Consider the following 25,560-nt stretch of genomic DNA (forward strand, 5'->3'; position numbering starts at 1 on the left):
ATTCAAACATCCAATATCAGTCCATCCTTTCTGAGATAAGGGGCCCAAAAATGCACACAAGACTCCAGGTGAGGCCTCACTACTGCCTTATAAAGCCTCAGCATTACATCTTTACATGCAGAAAGACTGGAATCCTCTCTCTCTCTCTCTCTCTCACTCACGCTGACACCAAGCTGTCTGGCCAGGGCAAACATCTGCCAACAGGTTTGGTTGCTAACTTGAAAGCCAGCTCACGTTCCCAACCTCAAAAACAAAGCCCCGCTTGGGCTGAAGGCTAAAGCAGTGAAAAGACCCGTTGGCGTGACCCTCAGACGTTCGTTCAAAGATATCCCTGCAACTGAGGGCAGGAGTCCTTTAATAGAACATACAACAGTATAGTACAGGAACAGGCCTTTCGGCCCTCAATGTTGTGCCAGACCAATTAAATTAGTCATCAAATAGCTAACTAAGCTCATCTCTCCTGCCTACACAATGTCCATATCCTCCCATCTTCCTCACATTCATGTGCCTATCTAAACGTCTCTTAAAAATCTCTAATGTATATATCTCTACCACCACCGCAGGCACCCACCACTCTCTGTGTAAAAGATCCGCTCTCACATCTCTGAGATTACCCTCACTCACCTCCTCCTCTCCTTCGACTCCCCGCTCTGGTTCTCTGCCTGCTCTGGATCTTCTCATCTCGAATTGCCGAAGGGACATCAACCGTCTCGACTGCATCACTCCTTCACTCCTCCACTGAACGCACTGCCCTCGACTCTCCCCGCACCAATCCCAACCTGACCATCAAACTGGCAGGCAAATGGGATGCTGTTGTATTGTGGCCCACTGACCTCTACTTTGCTGAGGCCAGGCGGCGACTCTCAGACACTTCCTTACACCTACCCCTCGAGGAGGACCCCACCTCACACCATCAGAAAACTGTCTCCGACACATCACTGACTTCATCCACTCTGGAGAACTCCCAACCACTGTTACCAAACTCATAGTTCCCTTACCCTGCACTGCTCGCTTCTACCTCCCACCAAAGATCCACAGATCGGACTCTCCGGGTAGGCCTGTTGTCTCTGCCTGCTACTGCCCCACTGAACTCATGTCCTCATATCTCGATTCCATTCTAAGCCCTACACAAAAAGCTGCCTGATATTCAGGAGAACATAGATGGGCCCACGAGACCAGAACAGCACCTTATACAAAGTGGAAATTTCTCATCAGTCAAGCCTTGGAGTGAGACCATAAGCACCAGACTGCCACCTCCTACATAGGAACATAAGAAATAGGAAAAAGGAACAGGAGTAGGCCATCTGGCCCATCAAGCCTACTCCACCATTTCATAAGATCATGGCTGATCTGCCCATCGACTCATCTCCACCTACCTGCCTTTTCCCCGGAACCCAGCGGCCTCAATGACTAAAGACCGGTGGCATTGACCTCCAACGTCATGAAGACACTGGAGAGACTTGTTCTGGAGCTGCTCCGGCCTATGGTCAGGCCACACTTAGATCCCCTCCAGTTCGCCTACCAGCCCCGACGAGGAGTTGAGGATGCCATCGTCTACCTGCTGAACCGTGTCTACACCCACCTGGACAAGCCAGCGAGCACTGTGAGGGTCATGTTTTTTGACTTCTCCAGTGCGTTCAACACCATCCGCCCTGCTCTGCTGGGGGAGAAGCTGACAGCGATGCAGGTGGATGCTTTCCTGGTGTCATGGATTCTTGACTAGCTGACTAGCAGACCACAGTACGTGTACTTGCAACACTGTGTGTCCGACAGAGTGATCAGCAGCACTGGGCTCCACAGAGGACTATCTTGTCTCCCTTTCTCGTCACCATTTACACCTTGGACTTCAACTACTGCACAGAGTCTTGTCATCTTCAGAAGTTTTCTGATGACTCTGCCATAGTTGGATGCATCAGCAAGGGAGATGAGGTTGAGTACAGGGCTATGGTAGGAAACTTTGTCACATGGTGTGAGCAGAATTATCTGCAGCTTAATGTGAAAAAGACTAAGTGGCTGGTGGTAGACCTGAGGAGAGCTAAGGTACCGGTGACCCCTGTTTCCACCCAGGGGGTCAGTGTGGACATGGTGGAGGATTACAAATACCTGGGGATACGAATTGATAATAAAGTGGACTGGTCAAAGAACACTGAGGCTGTCTACAAGAAGGGTCAGAGCCGTCTCTACTTCCTGAGGAGACTGAGGCCCTTTAACATGTGCCAGACGATGCTGAGGATGTTCTACGAGTCTGTGGTGGCCAGTGCGATCATGTTTCCTGTTGTGTGCTGGGGCAGCAGGCTGATGGGAGCAGACACCAACAGAATCAACAAACTCATTCGTAAGGCCAGTGATGTTGTGGGGATGGAACTGGACTCTCTGACGGTGGTGTCTGGAAAGAGGATGCTGTCCAAGTTGCATGCCATCTTGGACAATGTCTCCCATCCACTACATAATGTACTGGTTGGGCACAGGAGTACATTCAGCCAGAGACTCATTCCACTAAGATGCAGCACAGAGCGTCATAAGAAGTCATTCCTGCCTGTGGCCATCAAACTTTACAACTCCTCCCTTGGAGGGTCCGACACCCTGAGCCAATAGTCTGGTCCTGGACTTATTTCCTGGCATAATTTGCATATTACTAATTAACTATTTATGGTTTTATTACTATTTATTATTTATGGTGCAACTGTAACGAAAACCAATTTCCCCCGGGATCAATAAAGTATGACTATGACGATGACTAATTCCCCTACTGTGTAAAAATCTATCCAACCTTGTCTTAAATATATTTACTGAGGTAGCTTCCACTGCTTCATTGGGCAGAGAATTCCACAGATTCACCACCCTCTGGGAAAAGCAGTTCCTCCTCATCTCCATCCTAACTCACTTCCCCCAAATCTTGAGTCTATGTCCCCTCGTTCTAGTCTCACCTACCAGTGGAAACAATTTTCTTGCCTCTCTCTTATCTATCTCCTTCATAATTTCGTATGTGTCTATACGATCTCCTCTCATTCTTCTGAATTCCAGCGAGTACAGTCCCAGGCTACTCAATCTCTCCTCATCGTCTAAACTCCTCATCTCTGGAATCAACCTGGTGAACCTCCTCTGCACTGCCTCCAAAGCCAGTAAATCCTTCCTCAAGTAAGGAGACCAGAACTGCATGCAGTACTCCAGGTGCAGCCTCACCAGTACCCTGTAGAGTTGCAGCATAACCTTCCTGCTCTTCAATTCAGTCCCTCTAGTAATGGAGACCAACATTCCATTTGCTTTCTTGATAGCCTGCTGCACCTGCAAACCAACCTTTTGTGATTCATGCATAATTACTCCCAAGTCCCTCTGCACAGCAGCATGATGGAAATTTTTACCGTTTAAATAATAATCTGCTCTTCCATTTTTCCTTCCAAAGTAGATGACCTCGCATTTACCAACACTGTACTCCATCTGCCAGAGCCTTGCCCACTCACCTAACCTATCTATACGTATCTCTCTGTATCTTCTGCACAATTTACTTTTCCACTCAAATTGGTATTATCAGCAAACTTAGATACACTACACTCGATTCCCTCTTCGAGATCGTTAATATATATCGTGAACAGTTGCAGGCCCAGCACCGACCCGTATGGCACCACCGCTGACTACTGATTGCCAACCAGAGTAACACCCATGTATCCCAACTCTGCTTTCTTTCAGTTGACCAATCCTCTATGATGCTAAAACGTCACCCCAACTCCTTGCATCCTTATCTTATGGATAAGTCTTTTATGCAGCACCTTATCAAACATATTCCAGAAATCCAAGTAAATAACGTCCATCTGTTCTCCTGTATCCACTGCGCTCATTATAACCTCAAAGAACTCCAGTAAGTTTGTCAAACAGGATCTGCCCTTGCTGAATCCATGCTGCATCTGCCTGATGGATCCATTTCTTGCCAGATGTCTTGCTATTTCTTCTTTAATGATAGCTTCAAGCATTTTCCAAACTACAGATGTTAAACTTACTGACCTATAGTTACCTGCTTTTGCCGACATCATTTTTTGAACAGTGGCGTGACATTCGCCGTCTTCTCATCCACCAGAACCTGCCCAGAATCCAGAGAATTTTAGTGATTACCAATGCGTCCACGATTTCTAAAGCCACCTCCTTAAGTACCCTGGGATGCAGACCATCAGGTCCCGGGGACTTAGCAGCCTTTAGACCCAACAGCCTATCCAACACCATTTCATGCCTAATATAAATTTCCTTCAATTCATCCATTACCCTAGGTCCTTTGGCCACTATTACATCTGGGAGATTGTTTGTGTCTTCCCTAGTGAAGACAGATCCAAAGTACCTGTTCAACTCGTCTGCCATTTCCTTGTTCCCCATAATAAATTCACCTGCTTCTGTGTTCAAGGGCCCAATTTTGGTCTTAACTATTTTTTTCCTTTTCACATACCTAAAGCAGCTTTTACTATCCTCCTTTATATTCTTGGCTAGTTTACCTTCGTACCTCATTTTTCTCCGCGTATTGCCTTTTTAGTTACCTTCTGTTGCTCTTTAAAAGTTTCCCAATCCTCCGGCTTCCCACTCATCTTTGCTATGTTATACTTCTTCTCTTTTTTTTTACACTGTCCATTACTTCCCTTGTCAGCCACGGCCTCCCCTTACTCCCCTTAGGATCTTTCTTCCTCTTTGGAATGCACTGATCCTGCACCTTCCGCATTATTCCCAGAAACACTTGCCATTGCTGTTCCACTGTCATCCCTGCAAGGGTATTGTTCCATTGAACTTTGGCCAGCTCCTCCCTCATAGCACCATAGTTCCCTTTGTTCAACTGTAATACTGACACTTCCGAGTTTCCTTTCTCCCTCTCAAATTGTAGAGGGAGGTGGCTCTGGAAATTGCAGGTGCATTGGTGATCATTTTCCAATGTTCCTTAGATTCAGGATCAGTTCCTGAGGATTGGCAAATGGCTAATGTTATCCCACTTTTTAAGAAAGGGGGGAGGGAGAAAACAGAGAACTATCGCCCTGTTAGCCTAACATCTGTAGTGGGGAAGATGCTAGAGTCCATTATTAAAGATGAAATAGCGGCATATCTTGATAGCAGTGATAGGATTGGGCCGAGCCAGCATGGATTTACCAAGGGAAAATCATGCTTGACTAATCTATTGGAGTTTTTTGAGGATGTAACCAGGAAGATAGACGCGGGAGATCCAGTGGATGTGGTGGACCTTGACTTTCAGAAGGCATTTGATAAGGTACCACATAGGAGATTGGTGGGTAAAATCAGAGTTCATGGCATTTGGGGGAGGATATTGACATGGATAGAAAACTGGTTGGCAGATAGAAAGCAAAGGGTAGCAGTGAATGGGTGTTTCTCAGAATGGCAGGTGGTGACTAGTGGGGTGCCACAGGGCTCGGTATTGGGACCACAGCTGTTTACGATTTACGTCAATGATTTAGAGGAAGGCATTGTGAATAACATCAGCAAGTTTGCTGATGATACTAAGCTGGGTGGCAGTGTGACATGTGATGAGGATGTTAAGAGAATTCAGGGTGACTTGGATAGGCTGGGTGAGTAGGCAGAAACTTGGTAGATGGCGTTTAATGTGAATAAGTGCAAGGTTATTCACTTTGGGAGCAAGAACAGGAAGGCAGATTATTATCTGAACGGTGTGGAGTTAGGTAAGGGAGAAATGCAAAGAGATCTAGGAGTACTTGTTCATCAGTCTCTGAAGGTGAATGAGCAAGTGCAGCAGGCAGTGAAGGGGGCTAATGGAATGTTGGCCTTTATTACAAAGGGAATTGAGTAGAAGAGCAAGGAAATCCTTCTGCATTTGTACAGGGTCCTGGTGAGACCACACCTGGAGTATTGTGTGCAGTTTTGGTCTCCAGGGTTAAGGAAGGACATCCTGGCTGTGGAGGAGGTGCAGCGTAGGTTCACTAGGTTATTTCCTGGGATGTCCGAACTGTCTTACGCAGAGAGGTCAGAGAGACTGGGCTTGTACACGCTGGAATTAAGGAGATTGAGGGGGGGATCTGATTGAGACATATAAGATTATTAAGGGATTGGACAAGATCAAGGCAGGAAATATGTTCCAGATGCTGGGAGAGTCCAGTACCAGAGGGCATGGTTTAAGAATAAGGGGTAGGTCATTTAGGACAGAGTTGAGGAGGAACTTCTCCCAGAGAGTTGTGGAGGTGTGGAACGCGCTGCCTCAGAAGGCAGTGGAGGCTAATTCTCTGGATGCTTTCAAGAAGGAGCTAGATAGGTATCTTATGGGTAGGGGAATCAAGGGTTATGGGGACAAGGTAGGAACCGGGTATTGATAGTAGATGATCAGCCATGATCTCAGAATGGCGCTGCAGGCTCGAAGGGCTGAATGGTCTACTTCTGCACCTATTGTCTATTCTCTATAAAACTTAGCATATAATGGTCACTACCTCCTAATGGCTCCTTTACCTCGAGGCCCCTGATCAAATCCGGTTCATTGCACAACACTAAATCTAGAATTGCGTTCTCTCTGGTAGGCTCCAGTACAAGCTGTTTTAAGAATCCATCTCGGAGGGACTCCACAAACTCACTTTCTTGGGGTCCAGTACCAACCTGATTCCTCCAGTCTACCTGCATGTCGAAGTCCCCCATAACAACTGTAGCATTACCCTTGCGACATGCCAACTTTAACTCTTGATTCAACTTGCACCCTACATCCAGACTACTGTTTGGGGGCCTGTAGATAACTCCCATTAGGGTCTTTCTACCCTTAGAATTTCTCAGTTCTATCCATACTGACGCTACGTCTCCTGATTCTATGTCCCCCCTCGCAAGGGACTGAATATCATTCCTCACCAACAGAGCAACCCCACCCCCTCTGCCCATCAGTCTGTCCCTTCGATAGGACGTATACTCTTGAATATTCATTTCCCGGGCCCTGTCCACTTGAAGCCATGTCTCTGTTATTCCCACAACATCACACTTACCAATTTCCAACTGTGCCTCAAGCACATCCACTTTATTTCTTATACTCCGTGCATCCATAGACAATACTTTTAATTCATTACTCCCCTCACCTCCCACATCAATTCCTATTTCACTTGGCCATACTGTACGATCCCTTCTTGAGCTTTCTGCTCTTTTGATTCTGCTGTCTTTCTGAACTTTTCTTATTCTCATTTTCCCTTTATCTCCATCCTTATGTTTCCAGCTCGTCCCCTCCCCCCCACTACTTAGTTTAAACACACCCGTGTTGCAGAGACAAACCTGCCTGCCAGAATGCTGGTACCTCGCTTATTAAGGTGCAACCCGTCCCTTTTGTACAATTCATCCTTACCCTGAAACATACCCCAGTGGTCCAAGAATGTAAATCCTTGCTTCCTGCACCAGTTCCTCAGCCACACATTCAGATCCATTATCTCCCTGTTCTTGACCACTCCAGCACGGGGAACTGAAGCAAACCGGAGATAACCACCCTGGAAGTCCTGCTTTTGAGCCTTCTTCCGAGTTCTCTGAAGTCACGCTGTAGAATTGTCTTTCCCGTTCTTCCCCACGTCATTTGTGCCCACATGCACCACTACTTCCGGATGTTCACCTTCACTCTTGAGGATTCTCTGCAATCGGTCCGTGACATCCTGAATCCCGGCACCAGGGAGGCAACACACCAACCTTCAATCTCACCTGTTGCCACAGAAACCCCTTTCTGTACCTCTCACTTTGGAATCCCCTACTACCACGGCTCTGCCTGACATCTGTCTCCTCGGCTTTGCCTCAGCGCCAATTGTTGACTCATAGACCCGTCCGCCTCTCAGACTGGCACTGTCTTCTGTCCCGACAGCTTCCAAGAGGGAGAACCTGTTTACGAGAGGCACATCTCCCGGGGTCTCCTGTACTTCAAGCATCCTTTCCTTGCTCATCGTCGTCCCCCTTCCCTCTTCTGGTATCCTGGGTGTAATGACGTTACTGTAGGTCCTGTCCAGAAAACTCTCGTTCTCCCAGATGAACCTAATGTCATCCAGTTTCCTCTCCAGTGCTGCAACACGGTCCTTCAGAAGCTGAATCTGGACACATTTTCCACAGGTGCAGGAGCCAGAGGCGCTATCAGTGTCCCTGACTTCCCACATCATGCACGCAGCACACTGAATCAGCCTAGCGGTCATCTCTTCACCACTTCTCACCCCGTCCAACTGTGGCATAGTCTCCACTCTCAGCCTCCTCGCCGAAGACTCCCGAGCCAAAGACTCGCACTTTTCTCACAAGGCACTTCCCTCGACAAGGCGGCTTCCCTAGAGCGAGCCTTGCTTATATCAGCTGATAATTTGAGTCATTAGCTTCACCTGCCGCTCCTCCTCCGACCTGGAAGGTCCGTTTAACTCGCTGCTCACCACCACAGAGGGATCAGAAGTGGAGAGAGTGAGCAATTTCATGTTCCTGGGTGTCAACATCTCTGAGGATATCGATGCAGTTGCAAAGAAGGCACAACATCAGCTACATATCATGAGGAGGCTGAGGTGATTTAGTATGTCTGCAAAGACACTTGCAAATCTCTACAGATGTACCATGGAGAGCATTCTAATCGGCTGCATCACCATCTGGTATGGTGGTGGGGGTGGGCACTGCGCAGGACCGAAAGGAGCTACAGAAAGTTGTGAACTCAGTCAGCTCCATCATGAGCACTCACCGCCCCCCCAGCATCCAGGGCATCTTCAAGGAGCGATGCCTCAAAAAGACGGCCTCCACCATCAAGGACCCCCATCGCCCAGGACATGCCCTCTTCTCATTGCAACCATCAGGGGGGAGGTACCGGAGCCTGAAGGCACAAACTCAACAACTCAGGAACAGCTCCTTCCCCTCAGCCATCAGGTTTCTGAATGGACAATGAAACCATGAACACGAGCTGACTACTTTTCTCCCCCTCTTTTTGCACTACTTAATTAATTTAACTATTATATATATACAGTAATTCACAGTTGTGATTATTATGTATTACATTGTACTGCTACCACGTAACAACAAGTTTCACGACGTATCCCAGTGATATGAACCAAATTCTGATTCTGTTCCGTATCACCAGTGATGAATCACCACACTTGATCAGAATCAGGTTTCACATCATTGACATATATTGGGAAAGTTGTTGTGAAACTTGCGACATAAAAACACTGTAAGTTGCAATAGGAAACATACTAAAAATTAAACTAAATGAGTAGTGCAAAAAGACGGCAAGAAACAGTGAGGTGGTGTTCCTGGGCTCAATGTCCATTCTGAAATCCGGTGGCACAGGGGAAGAAGCTGTTCCTGAATCGTTGACTGTGGGTCTTCAGGCTCCTGTACCTCCTCCCTGATGGTAGCAATGAGAAGAGGGCATGTCCTGGGTGGTGGGGGTCCTTAATGATGGTAAGAATAGATAGCTGTGGAGGGACAGAACATAGAACCTGACAGCACAGTACAGGCCCTTCACCCCACGATGTGGTGCTAATCTTTAACCTACTTTAAGGTCAATTTAACCTTTCCCTTCCATAGAGCCCTCCATTCTTCTATCATCCATGTGCCCATCCAACAGTCTCTTTAATGTCCCTAATGTATCTGCCTCTACCACCACCCCTGGCAGGGTGTTCCATGCACTCACTACTCTCTGTGTGAAGTATTTACCTCTGACATTCCCCCTATACTTTCCTCCAATTACCTTAAAATGATGCCCCCCTTCCCCATTAGCCACTTCCAACCTGGGAAAAAGTCTCTGACTGCCCATTTGATCTACGCTTTTTTCACCTCCTTCATCAAGTCACCTCTCACCCTCCTTCGCTCCAAGGAGAAAAGCCCTAACTCGTTCACCCATTCCCATAAAGACATGCTCTCTGATCTGGGGAGCATCCTGGTAAACCTCCTCTGCACCTTTCCAATCATGAGGCAACCAGAACGTGACACAATTGTGTTGTGGGTAGTGGGGAAGTGGTGTGGGATTAGAAAGAAGGCGAAAGGATTGGGGAGGGATGATAGAGGGGTAGTAGAGAATGTGGTTAAGACCATAAGATGCAGATCAGAATTAGGCCATTTGGCCCATCAAGTCTGCTCTGCCATTTCATCATGGCTGATCCATTTTCCCTCTCAGCCGCAATCACCTACCTTCTCCCCTTATCGCTTCATGCCCTGACCAATCAAGAATCTATCAGCATCTGTTTTAAATATACCCAATGACTTGGCCTCCACAGCCACCTGTGGAGCAAATTCCACGGATTCACCACTTTCTGGCTAAAGAAATTCCTCCTCTCCTCCTTTCTAAGGGGACACTCCTCCGCCTCTGTTCTGAGGCTGTGTTCCCTGGTCCAAGACTCTCCCTCCATAGGAAGTATCTCCCACATCCACTCTTTCGAGGCCTTTCACCGTTTGACAGGTGATGGTACACTGGGTGGCTGTGGGACACTGGAGAGGGAGGGAGGGGGCAGTGTAAACCTGCCTGACATATTCTTCCCGATCCTTGGTGTCAACTGTTTCCAAGAACTTCTCGTATTTCTCTGAAGTGGAGCTCGGGTAGATCCTTTTGAAGTTCTCCATGTTTTCGTCTTCGTACTTTTCCACCTGTTCCACCCAGGTAGCCTGGTTGTTTCGTGTCTCGTCAGCTCTAATGTGAAAGCAAAGAGGAGGTGTCAGTTATTCCTTTTGAAAATCGATCTCTTGCCATAAGACCAGAAAACACAGGAGCAAAATGAGGCCATTCAGCCCATCGAGCCTGCTCCAGAATTCCATCACGGCTGAGATATTTTCCTTCTCCAGCCTTCTCTCCATAACCTTTGACCCCCCCTTACTAAACAAGAACCTATCAACCTCCACTTACCCAATGACGTGGTTCCACAGCCATATTTTGCAATTATTTCCACAGATTCACCACCCCAGCTGTTGAAATCCCTCCTTGTCTCTGTTCGAAAGGGACATTCTTGTATTCTCAGGCTGTGTCCTCTGGTTTTAGATTCCCGTACAGAAAGAAACGGCCTTTCTACATCCACTCTGCCAAGGCCTTTCAATATTTGATAGATTTCAATGTGATCCTCTCACATCTTTCTAAACTCCAGCAAATACAGGCCCAGGGCCATCAAACGCTCCTCAAAACTTAACCCTTTCATTCCCAGGATCATTCTTTTGAACCTTCTCTGGACTTTCTCCAATGCCAGCCCATCTTTTTTTGATGTTAAAGGGCTGAAATGGTTAGCACGAGAGGGCACAGTTTTAAGGTGCTTGGAAGTAGATACAGAGGAGATGTTGGGGTAAGTTTTTTTACACAGAGAGTGTTGAGTGCGTGGAATGGGCTGCTGCCAACGGTGGTGGAGGCGGATATGATAGGGTCTTTTAAAAGACTCCTGGATAGGTACATGGAGCTTAGAAAAATGGAGGGCTATGGGTATCCCGAGGTAATGTTTAAAGTAAGGACATGTTCGGCACAGCTCTGTCAGCCAAAGGGCCTGTATTGAGCTGTACGTTTCTATGTTTCTATCATTATGTGCAGGGTCACATGACATCATCATTATGTGCCGTGTTGTATGACATGGGCGATCTTGGTCCCATGGCCATGATTGGGCCATGGCCCCAGGGGAAGCAGGGATTTAGATTCTTAGACCACTGGGATCTGTTTTGGGGCAAGGATGAATTGTACAAAAGGGACGGGTTGCACCTTAACAGGCGGGGGAGCAGCATTCTGGCAGGCAGGTTTGCCACTGCTACACGGGTGTGTTTAAACTAAATAGTGGGGGGGAGGAGAGGAAATATAAGGATGGAGTTAAAGGGAAAGAGAGAATAAGGAAAGTTAAGAAAGACAACAGAATTAACGGGGCAGAAAGCTCAGGAAGGGATCGGAGAGTATGGCCAAGTGCAATAGGTATCGATGTGAAAGGTGAGGGGAGTACTGTAATGGATTAAAAGTATTATATATCCATGCACGGAGTATAAGAAATAAAGTGGATGAGCTTGAGGCTCAGTTGGAAATTGGCAAGTATGATGTTGTAGGAATAACAGAGACATGGCTGCAAAAGGACCAGGGCTGGGAAATAAATATACAAGGGTATACGTCCTATCAAAAGAACAGACAGGTGGGCAGAGGGGGTGGGGTGGCTCTGTTGGTGAGGAATGAAATTCAGTCCCTTGCAAGGGGCAACACAGAATCAGGAGATGTAGAGTCAGTATGGATAGAACTGAGAAATTGTAAGGGCAAAAAGACCTTAACGGGAGTTACCTACAGGGCCCCAAACAGTAGCCTGGATATAGGGTGCAAGTTGTATCAAGAGTTAAAATTGGCATGTCGCAAAGGTAATGCTACGGTTGTTATAGGGAATTTCGACACGCAGGTAGACTGGGAAAATCAGGTTGGTCCAGACCCCAAGAAAGGGAGTTTGTGGAGTGCCTCTGAGATGGATTCTGAGAGTAGCTTGTACTGGAACCTACCAGGGAGAAGGCAATTCCGGATTTAGTGTTGTGTAATGAACCGGATTTAATAAGGGAACTCAAGGTAAAGAGGCCATTAGGAGGTAGTGACCATAATATGATAAGTTTTCAAATACAATTTGAGAGGGTGAAGGGAAAATCGGAAGTGTCAGTTTTGCAGTTGAACAAAGGGGACAATGGAGCCATGAGGGAGGAGCTGGCCAAAGTTGACTGGAAAGATACCCTAGCAGGGATGACAGTGGAACAACAATGGCAGGTACTTCTGGGAAGGTGTAGGATCAGTTCATTCCAAAGTGGAAGAAAGATTCTAAGGGGAGTAAGGGACGACCATGGATGACAAGGGAAGTCAAGCATAGTATAAAAATAAAAAAGAAGTATAACATAGCAAAGATGAGCGGGAAGCCAGAGGATTGGGAGACTTTTAAAGAGCAATAGAGGATAACTTAAAAGGTAATACGGGGAAAAAAGATGAGATACGAAGGCAAGCTAGCCAAGAATAGAAAAGAGGATAATAAAAGCTTCTTTAGGTATGTGAAGAGGAAAAAATTAGTTAAGACCAAAGTTGGGCCCTTGAAGACAGAAACAGGTGAATTTATTATGGGGAACAAGGAAATGGCAGACGAGTTGAACAGGTACTTTGGATCTGTCTTCACTGGGGAAGACACAAACAATCTCCCAGATGTAATAGTGGCCGGAGGACCTAGGGTAACGGAGGAACTGAAGGAGATTCATATTAGGCAGAAAATGGTATTGGATAGACCGATGGGACTGAAGGATGGTAAATCCCCAGGGCCTGATGGTCTGTACCCCAGGGTACTTGAGGTGGCTCTAGAAATCTTGGATGCATTGGTAATTATTTTCCAATGTTCTATAGATTCAGGATCAGTTTCTGAGGACTGGAGGGTAGCTAATGTTATTCCACCCTTTAAGAAAGGAGAGAGAGAGAAAACAGGGAATTATAGATCAGTTAGCCTGACATCAGTGGTGGGAAAGATGCTGGAGTCCATTATTAAGGATGAAATAGCAGCACATTTGGATAGCAGTAACAGGATCGGTCCGAGTCAGCATGGATTTACGAAGGGGAAATCATGCTTGACTAATCTTCTGGAAATTTTTGAGGATGCAACTCTGAAAATGGACAAGGGAGAGCCAGTGTACCTGGACTTTCAGAAAGCCTTTGATAAGGTCCCACATAGGAGATTAGTGGGCAAAATTAGAGCACTTGGTATTGGGGGTAGGATACTGACAGGGATAGAAAATTGGCTGGCAGACAGGAAACAAAGAGTAGGGATTAATGGGTCCCTTTCAGAATGGTAGGCGGTGACTAGTGGGGTACCGCAAGGCTCGGTGCTGGGACCGCAGCTATTTACAATATACATTAATGATTTAGATGAAGGGATTAAAAGTAACATTAGCAAATTTGCAGATGACACAAAGCTGGGTGGCAGTGTGAAATGTGCGGAGGATGTTGAGATAACGCAGGATGACTTGGACAGGTTGGGTGAGTGGGCAGATGCAGTTTTTATGCGGATAAATGTGAGGTTATCCACTTTGGTGGCAAGAACAGGAAGGCAGATTACTATTTGAATGGTGTCAAGTTAGGAAAGGGGAAGTACAACGAGATCTTGGTGTCCTTGATCATCAGTCACTGAAAGTAAGCATGCAGGTACAGCAGGCAGTGAAAAAAGCTAATGGCGTAACAAGGGGAGTTGAGTTGAGTATAGGAGCAAAGAGGCCTTCTGCAGTTGTACAGGGCCCTGGTGAGACCACACCTGGAGTATTGTGTACAGTTTTGGTCTCCAAATTTGAGGAAGGACATTCTTGCTATTGAGGGAGTGCAGTGGAGGTTCACGCGCGGGATGGCGGGACTGTCATGTGGTGAAAGATTGGAGCGAATGGGCTTGTATACACTGTAATTTAGAAGGATGATAGGGGATCTGATTAAAACATACAAGATTATTAAGGGATTGGACACGCTAGAGGCAGGAAACATGTTCCCGATGTTGGGGAGTCCAGAACCAGAGGCCACAATTTGAGAATAAGGGGTAGGCCATGTAGAACGGAGTTGAGGATAAACTTTTTCACCCAGAGAGTTGTGGATCTGTGGAATGCTCTGCCTCAGAAGGCAGTGGAGGCCAATTCTCTGGATGCTTTCAAGAAAGAGCTAGATAGAGCTCTTAATGATAGCAGAGTCAAGGGATGTGGGGAGAAGGCAGGAACAGGGTACTGATTGTGAATGATCAGCCATAATCACAGGGAACGGTGGTGCCGGCTCGAAGGGCTGAATAGCCTACTCCTGCACCTATTGTCTATTGATTGCTCTTGGCAAAGTTATCTACAGAAGTGGTCTGCCATTGCCTTCTTCTGGGCCAGTGTCTTTAAAAGACGGGTGACCCCAGTCATTATCAATACTCTTCAGAGATCGTCTGCCTGGCGTCAGTGGTCACATACCCAGGACTTGCGATCTGCACCGGCTGCTCATACGACTATCCACCACCCACTCCCTGATCAGTGGGATAACCAGGTGCTACATCTTGTCCAAGGGTGACCTGCAGGCTAGAGGGGGGAAGGGGCACCTTACACCTCCTTTGGTAGAAACGTATTTCCGCCCGCCACCCGGAACTGCTCACAATACTCCAAGTGCGGTCTGACCAGTGCCTTATAAAGCCTCAGCATTACTTCCTTGGTGATATGTTCTAGTCCTCTCGAGCGCAGTCGAGCCCACAGTCCTCACTCCACCTCTGCCTGCCTGCTGGATCCACCTCCTTTCCCCTTTGTTGCAGCTCTAAGCAGCAGGAGGAACTTCTGACACAAGAAAGTCTGCAGTTGCTGGAAATCCAAAATGCTGGAGGAACTCAGCAGGTCAGGCAGCGTCTGTGGAAGGGAATAGACAGTCGACATTTCGGGCTGAGACCATTCATCGGGACTGGAAAGGAAGGGGAAGATGCCTGAATAAGAAGGTGAGGGGAGGAGGAGAAGGAGGATAGCTGGGAGGTGATAGGTGAAGCCAGGTGGGTGGGAAAGGTAATAGTTAGAGGGGGTTGGTGTTCGGGGGGCGGGGGAGTAACTAGGATGGTTGAGCAGATGAACTGCCTGAGGGGAAAAAATCTTTTGAGATGGCATGAGGTCTCTTGTTTTCAGAAACCCAAGGTGCTTTCCCGAAGGGAGCTTTTGGAAAAGTGAGCTTGCAAGGTGGGTACAGTCTTCAATGATTTTCCTGCCCACTTCTTTATTCTGAACACATGTATGGCTTCCCCTTCTGGGGAAATAGTCCTTCCCCCTTTCCTCTGCTTCTGTTTCCCACTCTGGCCTCTCACCTCTTCTCACCTGCCGATCACCTTCCCCTGGGCACTCCTCCTCCTTCCCTTTCTCCCACGGTCCACTCTCCTCTCCTATCAGATTCCTTCCTCTCCCACCCTTCACCTTTCCCACCCACCTGGCTTTACCTATCACCTTCTAGCTATCCTCCTTCCCCTCCCTCCCCACACCTTTTTATTCCTTTCCAGTCCTGAAGAAGGGTTCCGGTCCAAAATGGCGACTGTTTGTTCATTTCCGTAAGAGGAGCAGAATTAGGCCATTTGGCCCATCGAAGCTGCTTTGCCATTTGATCACGACTGATCCCTTCCCATCTCAGCCTCAATCTCCTGCCTTCTCCCCATAACCCCTCATGCCCTGACTAATCAAGGGTCTATCAACCTCTGCCTTAAATATACCCGATGACTTGGCCTCCACTCCCATCTGTGGTGATGAATTCCACAGATTCACCACCCTCTGGCGAAAGAAACTTCTCGTCATCTCCGTTCTAAATGGGTGCTGCCTGGCCTGCTGAGTTCCCCAGCAGGAATATTCATTAATTATCGTTGCCCAACGTGGCACTCTTCAGTCTTTCAGTCACCTATACTCCCACGACCACCAGATCTTAGGCAGCTGTTCCTTCTTTCGCGGCCTCTCTTCCTCCAAGTCTTTCTGCCGGCCACAAGCTGCAAGGTTAATCATGCAGAGTGTATCATAAAGAAGATCCTCCTTCACCTCTTGATCAAGATTGGAGTCCATCACAGAGCTCAGGGAATGCTTAACCTGCAACGTTAATAATTAAAAATTAATAGTGTTGGCAAAAAAGAACAACAGTCTACAAATCAGTGAATTCAAATGAATTAAGGGCAGTGGAAGTAGGCAAACAAACTGTCTTTGTTCTTGCCACATGCTGAAAGGAGGTGGAGGTGGCCATTTTGTGAGACTGTCATTGCACACCCTCCATTTTGTGAACTCTTCGATTCTAGCTCTGGGATTATCTAATCAGAGCAATTGAATGTGGACGCAAGGAGTTTCAGCTAACGACCGGCTAACCCGGGACCACTCTCAGACAAGCAGCTATTTATAATGTAAAGTGACAGACTTGGAGAAGAAATCTACAACCTCATTAGGCTCAATGCCTGGGTCAGCTACCTTAACTGGTTTGAACCAGGCCGAGTTGAAAAAAACAAAGGCACGGGTCTGGGGGCAAAGACCATTGAACAATGCTGGCTGGAGCCCTGGACCAGAGCCATTAAGAAGGTGACCCAGGTAGGGTGCCACTTCTCAGCCCAGTTTTGCATCCTATCAATGTCCCGCTGTAACCTCTGACAGCCCTCCACACTATCCACAACACTTCCAACCTTTGTGTCATCAGCAGATTTACTAACCCATCCCTCCACTTCCTCATCCAGGTCAATTGGTGGCCACCGGGAGGTCCCGTTTTTCTCTGGTGGATGGACTACAGGTGCTCGTTGAAGTGGTTTCCCAAACTGGGCCGGGTCTCTCCGATATACAGGAAGCCACACCAGGAGCACCGGATACAACAGATGACCCCAACAGACTCACAGGTGAAATGTCACCTCACCTGGAAGGACCGTTGGGCCCCGAATGGTAGTGAGGGAGGAGATCCAAGTGCAGGTGTGGCACTTCTCCTGGTGGCCACCAATTTTAATTCTATTTCCTATTCCCATTCCAACATGTCAGTCCATGGCCACCTCTACTGCCACGATGAGGCCACACTCAGGTTGGAGGAACAACTCCTTATTCCGTCTGGGGAGCCTCCAACCTGATGACACAATTTCTCCTGCTTCCGGTAATGACCCCCCCACTTCAGTATTCCCCATTCCCATTTTGCTCCCTCACCTTATCTCCTTACCTGCCCATCACTTCCCTCTGGTGCTCTTCCCCCTTCCCTTTCTTCCATGGCCTTCTGTCCTCTCCTATCAGATTCCCCCTTCCCCAGCCCTTTATCTCTTTCACCAATCTCTCAGATCTTTATCTCCCCGCTCCCCATCTCCTGGTTTCACCTATCACCAACAACCTTGTACGTCTTTGTGTGTGTGTGTGTGTGTGTGTGTGTTGCTTTGGATTGCCAGCCTCTGCAGATTTTCTCTTGTTTTTAATCACCCTCTGGTGTCTTCCTCTCTGGAACCATTTTAATGTGGATTTAACTATGGACAAATGCCAGGTCTTTGTCTATGGGAACTATCATAAACGACCATGGTCCTCCACCCATCTACAGATGCATATCTTCCATTGTGTCATAGCCTAAGAGCTCTAAAAGACAGAAGTAGGCCATTTGGCCCATCTAGTCCATGACAAAATATTATTCTGCCAATTCCTATCAATCTGCACCTGTACCGTAGACCTCAATACCCCTCCCATCCACATACTTATCTAAACTTTTCTTAAATGTCGCATCCGCCACTTCCGCTGGCACACTCCCACCACTCTCTCAGTGAAGAAGATCCCTTTCATGTTCCCCTTAAACATTTCACCTTTCTCAATTAACCCATGACCTCTAGTTCTAGTCTCACCCATCCTCAGCGGCAAAAGCATGCTTCCATTTACTCTATGTTCCTCATGGTTTCGTACACCTTTATCAAATCTTCCTTGATTCCCTGTGCTCCAGAGAATAACTTTCCCTGTAACTCAGGCCCTCGAGACCCAGCAACATCCTTGTGAATATTTTCTGCTATCTTTCAAATCATTGATATTTTTCCTGTAGTTAGGTGACCAGAATACTCCAAAGTAGACCTCACCAATATCTTCAAGAGCTTCAATCTAACAACTCAGCTTCTGTACTCAACAATTTGATTAATGAAGACCAATGTGCCAAAATCTCTCTTTATGAACCCTTCTATCTGTTTCCACAGGGAGCAGATTTTGGGATAACAGTCGGAAAGTTGGATTAACTTTTTCTTACCTTAAGGCTGTCATTGTCAAACTGCTTCTGCACTGTGTTCGCTCTTCTACTCAAAGTCAAGTTCAAAGTAAATTTATTATCAAAGTACATATGACCATAGGCATATGTTGATTCACTAAGATTCACTTACTTGAGGACATTCACAGTATTTAAAAGGAATCAAACAAAACATCCAGAATAAATAAATAAACAAACAATAAATATCAAGAATATGAGATGAAGAGTCCTTCAAAGTGAGTCTATAGGCTGTGGGAGCAGTTCAATGCTGAGGTGAGTGAAGATATCCCCTTTGGTTCAAGACCCTGTACCTTCTTCCTGATGGTTGAGTGGGGTAATAACTGTTCCTGAACACTTCCATTGAACTCCTGCTGCTAAGTTAACAAATTTCATGACACATACCGGTGATAATAAACCCGATTCTAATTCTGATCATATTTGCCAACCTGCAACTGTGCCACGAGTTCACCGACCTTATTCTCTACACTGCACACATCCAAATATAACACCTTTTCGATAACAATAATAATGGAAAAGCGGAAAAAAAACACAATAATAATGGGAAAAAACACAGTAAATATAAATACATTAGATAGCTTATATGCATAGCTTGATTGTATGTCCATAAAGTGACGCTGGGCACAGGAGTTTCTGTACATAAGGTGACTCTGACAGGAAATGATAAAGTAGTGGTGGTTGCGGGTGTGTGGAGGGGTGGGTTAGTGGGTGGGGGTGTTGATCAGCCTCAGTACTTGGGGACTTACTGACTGCCCATTACAGCGCTGGTGTTTAGGACAACAGTGAAGGTCCTCCATCTGTGGTGGTGTTCAGAGATTCCTTGATCATGCCCGTAGCTTCCTCTCGGTTTTCACTACTGTCGGACATGTAAGTCCCAGGTGGAGACTCAGGAACACCACCACACTCAGATGTAGGAGGATTCTTCATTGCTGTTTGCGTAACGGTTTTGTTTTAGTGGTCAGTGCTGTTAGTGCTGAGTTGAGCCCTCAAACCTGGAGGACCGGTACACCGCTCTCAGTCTGGCCTCTACCCTTTGACCTGTTTGTCATGGGTGACCCTACCCAGAGCCAAAGCCTAAAGCCCCGGCTCCAGCGTGCAGACCTCTCCGGGACATTGAGGCGCGCAAGCCTCCAAACCCTACAACACGGTTGCGGTCCTCTTGGAGGACTGCTTGGGGAAAGTAACAGTTTTTGAGTCTGGTGGTCCTGGTGTGGATGCTACAGAGCCTCCTCCCTGATGGGAGTGGGGACAAACAGTGAGCAGGGTTGGTGCGATCCTTCACGATATTACTGGCCATCCCATCATGATGTTACATTTGCTTGTTTTATGTGGTCACCTAAATTATCTGCTTAATCTTTATGTATCCCAGAGGCGCGCGTACCTTCATCAGCCAGGGTTTGAAGGTGTGGTCCAGCAGGATGTCAAAGCCGAGGAGCTGAAAGCAAGCACTCCCAGACACGTGATTTGGGAAGAAGGTGAAGTAGGTGTTCCTGAGGGCTGGATACACAGACAGAATGGTTTTGATGATCACGTCTTCAATACTGCTCCACAGCACCTCCAGGTCATTGGCATTGCTCTCCATGTACTGGTTAAAGAAAGACAGCTTTCTGCAAGAAACAACATTTTACAGAGCCGTCAGTTCTAATCTATCGCAGGCCACCGTTCATCCATCGGATGGCATTGCCGAGTGACTTCGCTGATCAAGTACTCTGCCCACCATTTGTGTTATTGTGTGAGAGGTCAATACTGTCATTAGTTATTCATCATTAATAATGACTCCTGTCTGCAGATTTGAATGAGAGAGTGTTTAGCATTGTCTTTCCACTCACTTTTATCTGTTATTTCAGTCACGGTCCAGTCAGTTGATTCCTCATTTCTGTTCATTTCCTTTTCCCCGTGTTTTACCTGGCTCCTTGACTAAGGCACCTGATTCCCATCCCAACTGGAAACATAATAACTCTGGCTTACATCTACTTGGGACTGGACCATCACCTCAGCCAGTGCGGCGAAGCACGTTCCCGGCCACTAAGAATAGTGGACTCTAAGTTGCTTCGGTGCCTGGGGTTGCTTTGGGAATTCTGTCGTCTCGTGTCCAGCTGAGTATTGCCGGCCGTTTGCTACTGTTTCGAGTCAAGATACGAACGGACCATCGTTGTTTGGTTTTGTAGTTTCGTGTGCTGCTGAGTATTGCTGGCCGTTTGCTGCTACTCCAAATCAAGATACAAATTGTCTGTCGTTGTTTGGTTTTGTTGTTCTGTGTCCAAGTCCGGGCTCCGTATCCGAGTCCGAGTCCAAGTCCGGGCTCCGTGTCCCAGTCCGGGCTCCGTATCTGAGTCCGAGTCCAGGCTCCATGTCTGAGTCCGAGTCCAGGCTCCGTGTCCAAGCTGCATAACCAAGCTCTGGGTCCGGGCTACTCCGGTTTGTTGTCCATGTAAGCATCTAATCCTCACTCTCCGGCCTTCCTCGCAACTATTAATAAACACACTTCTGTTAATTCTACCTCCGTGTCGGTGTTCTGCAGTTGGGTCCGCTTCCAGTCGTCCATTGCAACAATTTCAGCTTCACTCCGTTCCTTAAGGTTGTTATAGCCATGGGGTGGTAATGGGGACCAGCTCCCGCTGCCTATTAAATGCTCCCAATGGCGTGTGCCTCAATATTGCCTCTGACAACCAAGTCACAGCTCCTGGCCTTCACGTGTGGCTTAGCTACTAAGCCCAGATATGGAGAGCAAGCTGTTGCCCATGTAGCAAGCTCCCCATCTCCACACAGTTGATGAACCCAAAGGAACGGCAGAGAGTAACACAGCCTGGTACCAGCAGCATCGCAGGAGTTGCCAGTCAGTGTTGAACTCAACGTGGGACTGCCGCAGATGTTTTCCCTCAGGGTTTACTCCTGAAGCCTTCCCTATGAGTGGGTGTAGTCGCAGGGCAATGGGAGGTTTGAGATCAGAGTTTTCCTTCTCCTAGACGAGGGGCCAGCCATGGTTGATGAGTCCCACCTGCCTGAAGCGACTGGATTTAAGATGCCATTAACCCACCTTTGCCCCTTCTCATGTCAATAGAAATGATTCTGCCCAGCATAGTGGCTAAGCCACATGTGAAGGCCAGGAGCTGGACTTGGTTGTCAGAAGTTATTGGAGGGCATGGGACAGGATTCTAGGACAAGAGGGCATAACTTCAGGATTGAAGGATATCCATTTAGAACTGAGATGCAGAGAAATTTCTTTAGTCAGAGGGTGGTAAATCTGTGGAATTTGTTGCCATGAGCGGCTGTGGGGGCCAAGTCATTGAGTTCATTTAAGGCAGAGATAGACAGGTTCTTGATTAGCCAGAGTATGGGGTGAAAGCAGGGGAGTGGGGATGACTGAAAGAATTGGATCAGCCCATGATTAAATGGCAGAGCAGACTCAATGGGCCAAATGGCCCACTTTGCCCCTATATCTGATGGTCTTATAGCATGCCATTGGGAGCATTCCGCCAGTTATGACAACCTGAAGTAGTGGCAACAGAGTTAAGGGCTTTACTAAGCTGCTGCTGTGTGCTCCCCTTCCTTCTGCAATGTGCCTGCTCACTAAGGTCGTTGCGTGAGTGAAGCCAGCGGAGAAAATTACTGGTAGATACAAAGCAGCTTCTTTATTCGACAAAGCAAGGTAGAGAAGGCATTTTATGGAGACACTGCTGGTCAAAAGGTCTGGCCGGCCTGACGTGGGGCTCGATATTTTATGTGCCAAACGGCAAAGGGCAACTCCATACTTACAATGCATGGACAATGCTTTCTTTGAAACTACATTCGACCTTCACGCCTCCTGATTCAGAGCCACACCACACACATCCAAATGAATTTTAATCACCATTGTCATTGTGCTGGGATTCATGGCTTTTAGAAACCCATTGTTCAGAGCTGGCCACATGTTCGGACTTGGTCACGTGTTGGCATGTGGCCAAGTGGTTAAAGCGTCCCTCCAGTGAGCTGAAGGTCGCTAGTTCGAGCCTTGGCCGAGGCAGCGTGTTGTGTCCTTGAGCAAGGTACTTAACCACTCATTGCTCTGCGTTAACACCACTGCCAAGCTGTATGGGTCCCAATGCCCTTCCCTCGGACAACATCGGTGGCGTGGAGAGGGGAGATATGCAGCATGGGCAACTGCTGGTCTTCCATACAACCTTGCCCAGGCCTGCACCCTGGAAAGCTTCCAAGGTGTAAACTTCCAAGGGGAACCTTCCATGGTCTCACAAGACGGATGCCCGCATATAAAGTTCAGATCTGCACTCCAAATAAAATCCACAACACATATTCAGATATGAAGACTGGTAGCCAAATTCAATTGCTAAATGTCTATGTCCTAACCCCAAAAATCACTCCAACGCTGACCTTCTATAATGTGCCTGCTCATGGTGAAGGGTGCACCCTGCTGCATATGGTCTCACCTTTTACTGCCTTTCTTTTCATCCGGGACAACGTTCATCATACGCTTGTTGATGGCATAATTGGTGAGGTGCTTGCGGACGTCATCCTGTGAGAGGCAGAAGATAAAGATGTTGGTTTCTCATTCAGGGACATTGCCCTCAGTTATCGTGTCACACTAACGCCACCCCAGTCAGAAGCTGCTCAAATGCTATTTTCCTCATTCCTCTCGGCTTCACTTTTCCTGTGGTGATGAAGAGCAGTCGGCAGGTGGCAAGAAGGTGAAACTGAAGGAAGCCTTGCATCTTAAAGCAGTTTTTGCAGCCCCAAAACATCGCCAAGTCAAAGGATCGCTCATCTGAAGCGCAGTGCATAAGGATGGGTGCCGTCAGTCAGAGCAAGGATGCGAGGCTGAGGCTTTATAACTCAGACCGAACTCTGGAGTATTGTGAGCAGTTCTGAGCCCCTTATCTAAGAATTGTGAGCTGGCATTGGAGAGGGTCTGGGGGAGGTTCACGAGAATGAAAGGGTTGTCATTTGAGGAGCATTGCTCCCTCTGGGCCTGTACTCACTGAAGTTTAAAAGGATGATGGGGGATCTCAACGAAAACCATCAAATATTGAAAATCAACATGGAGAGGATGTTTCCTGTAGTGGGAGGGGGGACAGCTGTCTCTAAGAACAGAGGGCAAAGCCTCAGAATAGAAGAACTTCCCTTTAGGGCAGAGGTGAGGAATTTCTTTAGCCAGAGGGTGGTGAATCTGTGGAATTTGTTGCCACGGACCGCGGTGGAGGACAAGTCATTGAGTGTATTAAAGCAGAGGTTGATAGGTTCTTGTTTAGTCAGGGCATCAAAGGTTAACAGGAGAAGGCAGGAGAAAACAGTCGAGAGGGATAATAAATCAGCCATCCTGAGCACAATCCTCCCCACTTTCGAGGACATCTTCAAAAGGCAACATCCATCTTGAGGGAGCCTCGCCACCCAGGTAAAGCCTCTTTTCATTTCTACCGTCACGGAGGAGACACACACTCAACAATTCAGGAACAGATTGTTCCCCTCCGCCATAAGATTTCAGAATAAACAATGAACCCATGTACAGTACCTCAATAACATTTGTCTCTTGGTCTTGTTTTGCACAACTTATTTAATTTTTAAAATATATTTCTTTTTGTAATTTATAACTTTCATTATTACGTACTGCAATGTACTGATGCCGCATAACCTCAAATTTCATGGCAAATGACAATGATAGTAAACTTGATTCTGATTCCAATTCTGCTTATGAAATATGGGCTGAGCTTTTCTTTTCGGAGTAGTCCACGTCATAAGATTGTAAGTTGTAGGAGCAGGATTGGGCCATTTGACCCATCCAGTCTTGTCTGACATTTCATCATGGCTGATCTATTTTCCTCTCAGCCCCAATCTCCGTATCCATTTATGCCCTGACAAATCAAAAACCTAACAAGCTCTGCCTTAAGTATACCCGACGACTTGGCCTTCACAGCATGCAGTAACGAATTCTACAAACTAAAGAAATTCCTCCTCATCTCTGTTCTAAATCGACGTCCCTCTACTCTGAGGCTGTGTCCTCTGGTCTTGGCCTCCCCCACTATAGGAAACATCCTCTCCACATCCACTCTGTCAATGCTTTTCAACATTCGATAGGTTTTGATGAGATTTCACACCCTCCCCCAACACCTCATTCTTTTAAATTCCAGTCAGTTAAGGCCCAGAGCCATCAAGTGCTCCTCATATAATAAGCCTTTCAATCCCGGAATCATTTTTGTCAACCTCCTTTCAACCCTCTCCAGTGTCACCATATCCTTTCTGGGGCCCAGAACAGCTCACAATACCCCAAGGGAGGGAGGCCTCGCCAGTGCCTTCTAAAGCCTCAAGGAGGAGAAACCCTGCAGATGCTGGAAATCTGAGCAACACACACACAATACTGGAGGAACTCGGCAGGCCAGGCAGCATCTATGGGAAAGAGCAAAAGGTTGACGTTTCAGACCAAGACCCTTCATCAGGACAGATGAGAAGTTACAGCAAGAAGGTGCGGGGGGAGGGGAGGAAGGAGTACAAGGTGGTAGGTGATGGGTGAAACTGCGAGGGGGGAGGGGGTGAAGTAAAGAACTGGGAAGTCAATTGGTGAAAGAGATAAAGGGCTAGAGAAGGAGGAATCTGATAGGAGAGGACAGGAGACTTTGGAAGAAAGGGAAGGGGAGGGAGCACCAGTAGGAGGTGATTGGCAGGTAAGGAGATGAGGTGAAAGAGGGAAACGGGAATGGGAATGATAAAGTTGGGGGCAATTACCAGAGGTTAGAGAAGTCGACATTCATGCCATCAGGTGGGAGGCTACCCAGATGGAATACAAAGTGCTGCTTCTCCAACCTGAGTGTGGCCTCATCGTGGCAGTCGAGGACTAACATGTCAGAATGGGAATGGGAAGTAGACTTGAAATGGGTTTTTCTGACAGACGGAGTGTAGGTGCTCTGCAAGGCGGTCTCCCAATCTGCGTCGGG

The 25,560-nt window shown here is 47.3% G+C and overlaps 1 protein-coding gene across 1 annotated transcript; it reads right to left on the reverse strand.

The window, feature by feature from the left end:
* Positions 1–4,024: 4,024 nt before the first annotated feature.
* On the reverse strand, positions 4,025–20,260 carry LOC134352525 (tubulin polyglutamylase ttll6-like). Its single transcript, XM_063059791.1, has 4 exons — positions 20,022–20,260; positions 16,301–16,482; positions 10,435–10,594; positions 4,025–4,075 (listed from the first exon to the last, which is right to left on the reverse strand). Exons 1-4 carry the CDS (start codon positions 20,220–20,222, stop codon positions 4,025–4,027), a joined length of 594 nt encoding a protein of 197 aa, XP_062915861.1. The 5' UTR covers positions 20,223–20,260.
* Between the last annotated feature and the right edge of the window lie 5,300 nt (positions 20,261–25,560).

The sequence above is a fragment of the Mobula hypostoma genome, chromosome 10, assembly GCF_963921235.1.
Source record: "Mobula hypostoma chromosome 10, sMobHyp1.1, whole genome shotgun sequence".
Classification (NCBI taxonomy): domain Eukaryota; kingdom Metazoa; phylum Chordata; class Chondrichthyes; order Myliobatiformes; family Myliobatidae; genus Mobula; species Mobula hypostoma.

Bases quoted from the DNA above. Each gene is read 5' to 3' on its own strand.
- LOC134352525 (XM_063059791.1), bottom strand. From the start codon at position 20,222: ATGGAGAGCAATGCCAATGACCTGGAGGTGCTGTGGAGCAGTATTGAA. The intron at 16,483-20,021 runs GTACGCGCGCCT...TTAACGTTGCAG, and splicing joins TCAAACCCTGGCTGATGAAG to GTTAAGCATTCCCTGAGCTC. The intron at 4,076-10,434 runs GTCAGGCAGGTT...GATTCTGGGCAG, and splicing joins CCAAGGATCGGGAAGAATAT to GTTCTGGTGGATGAGAAGAC.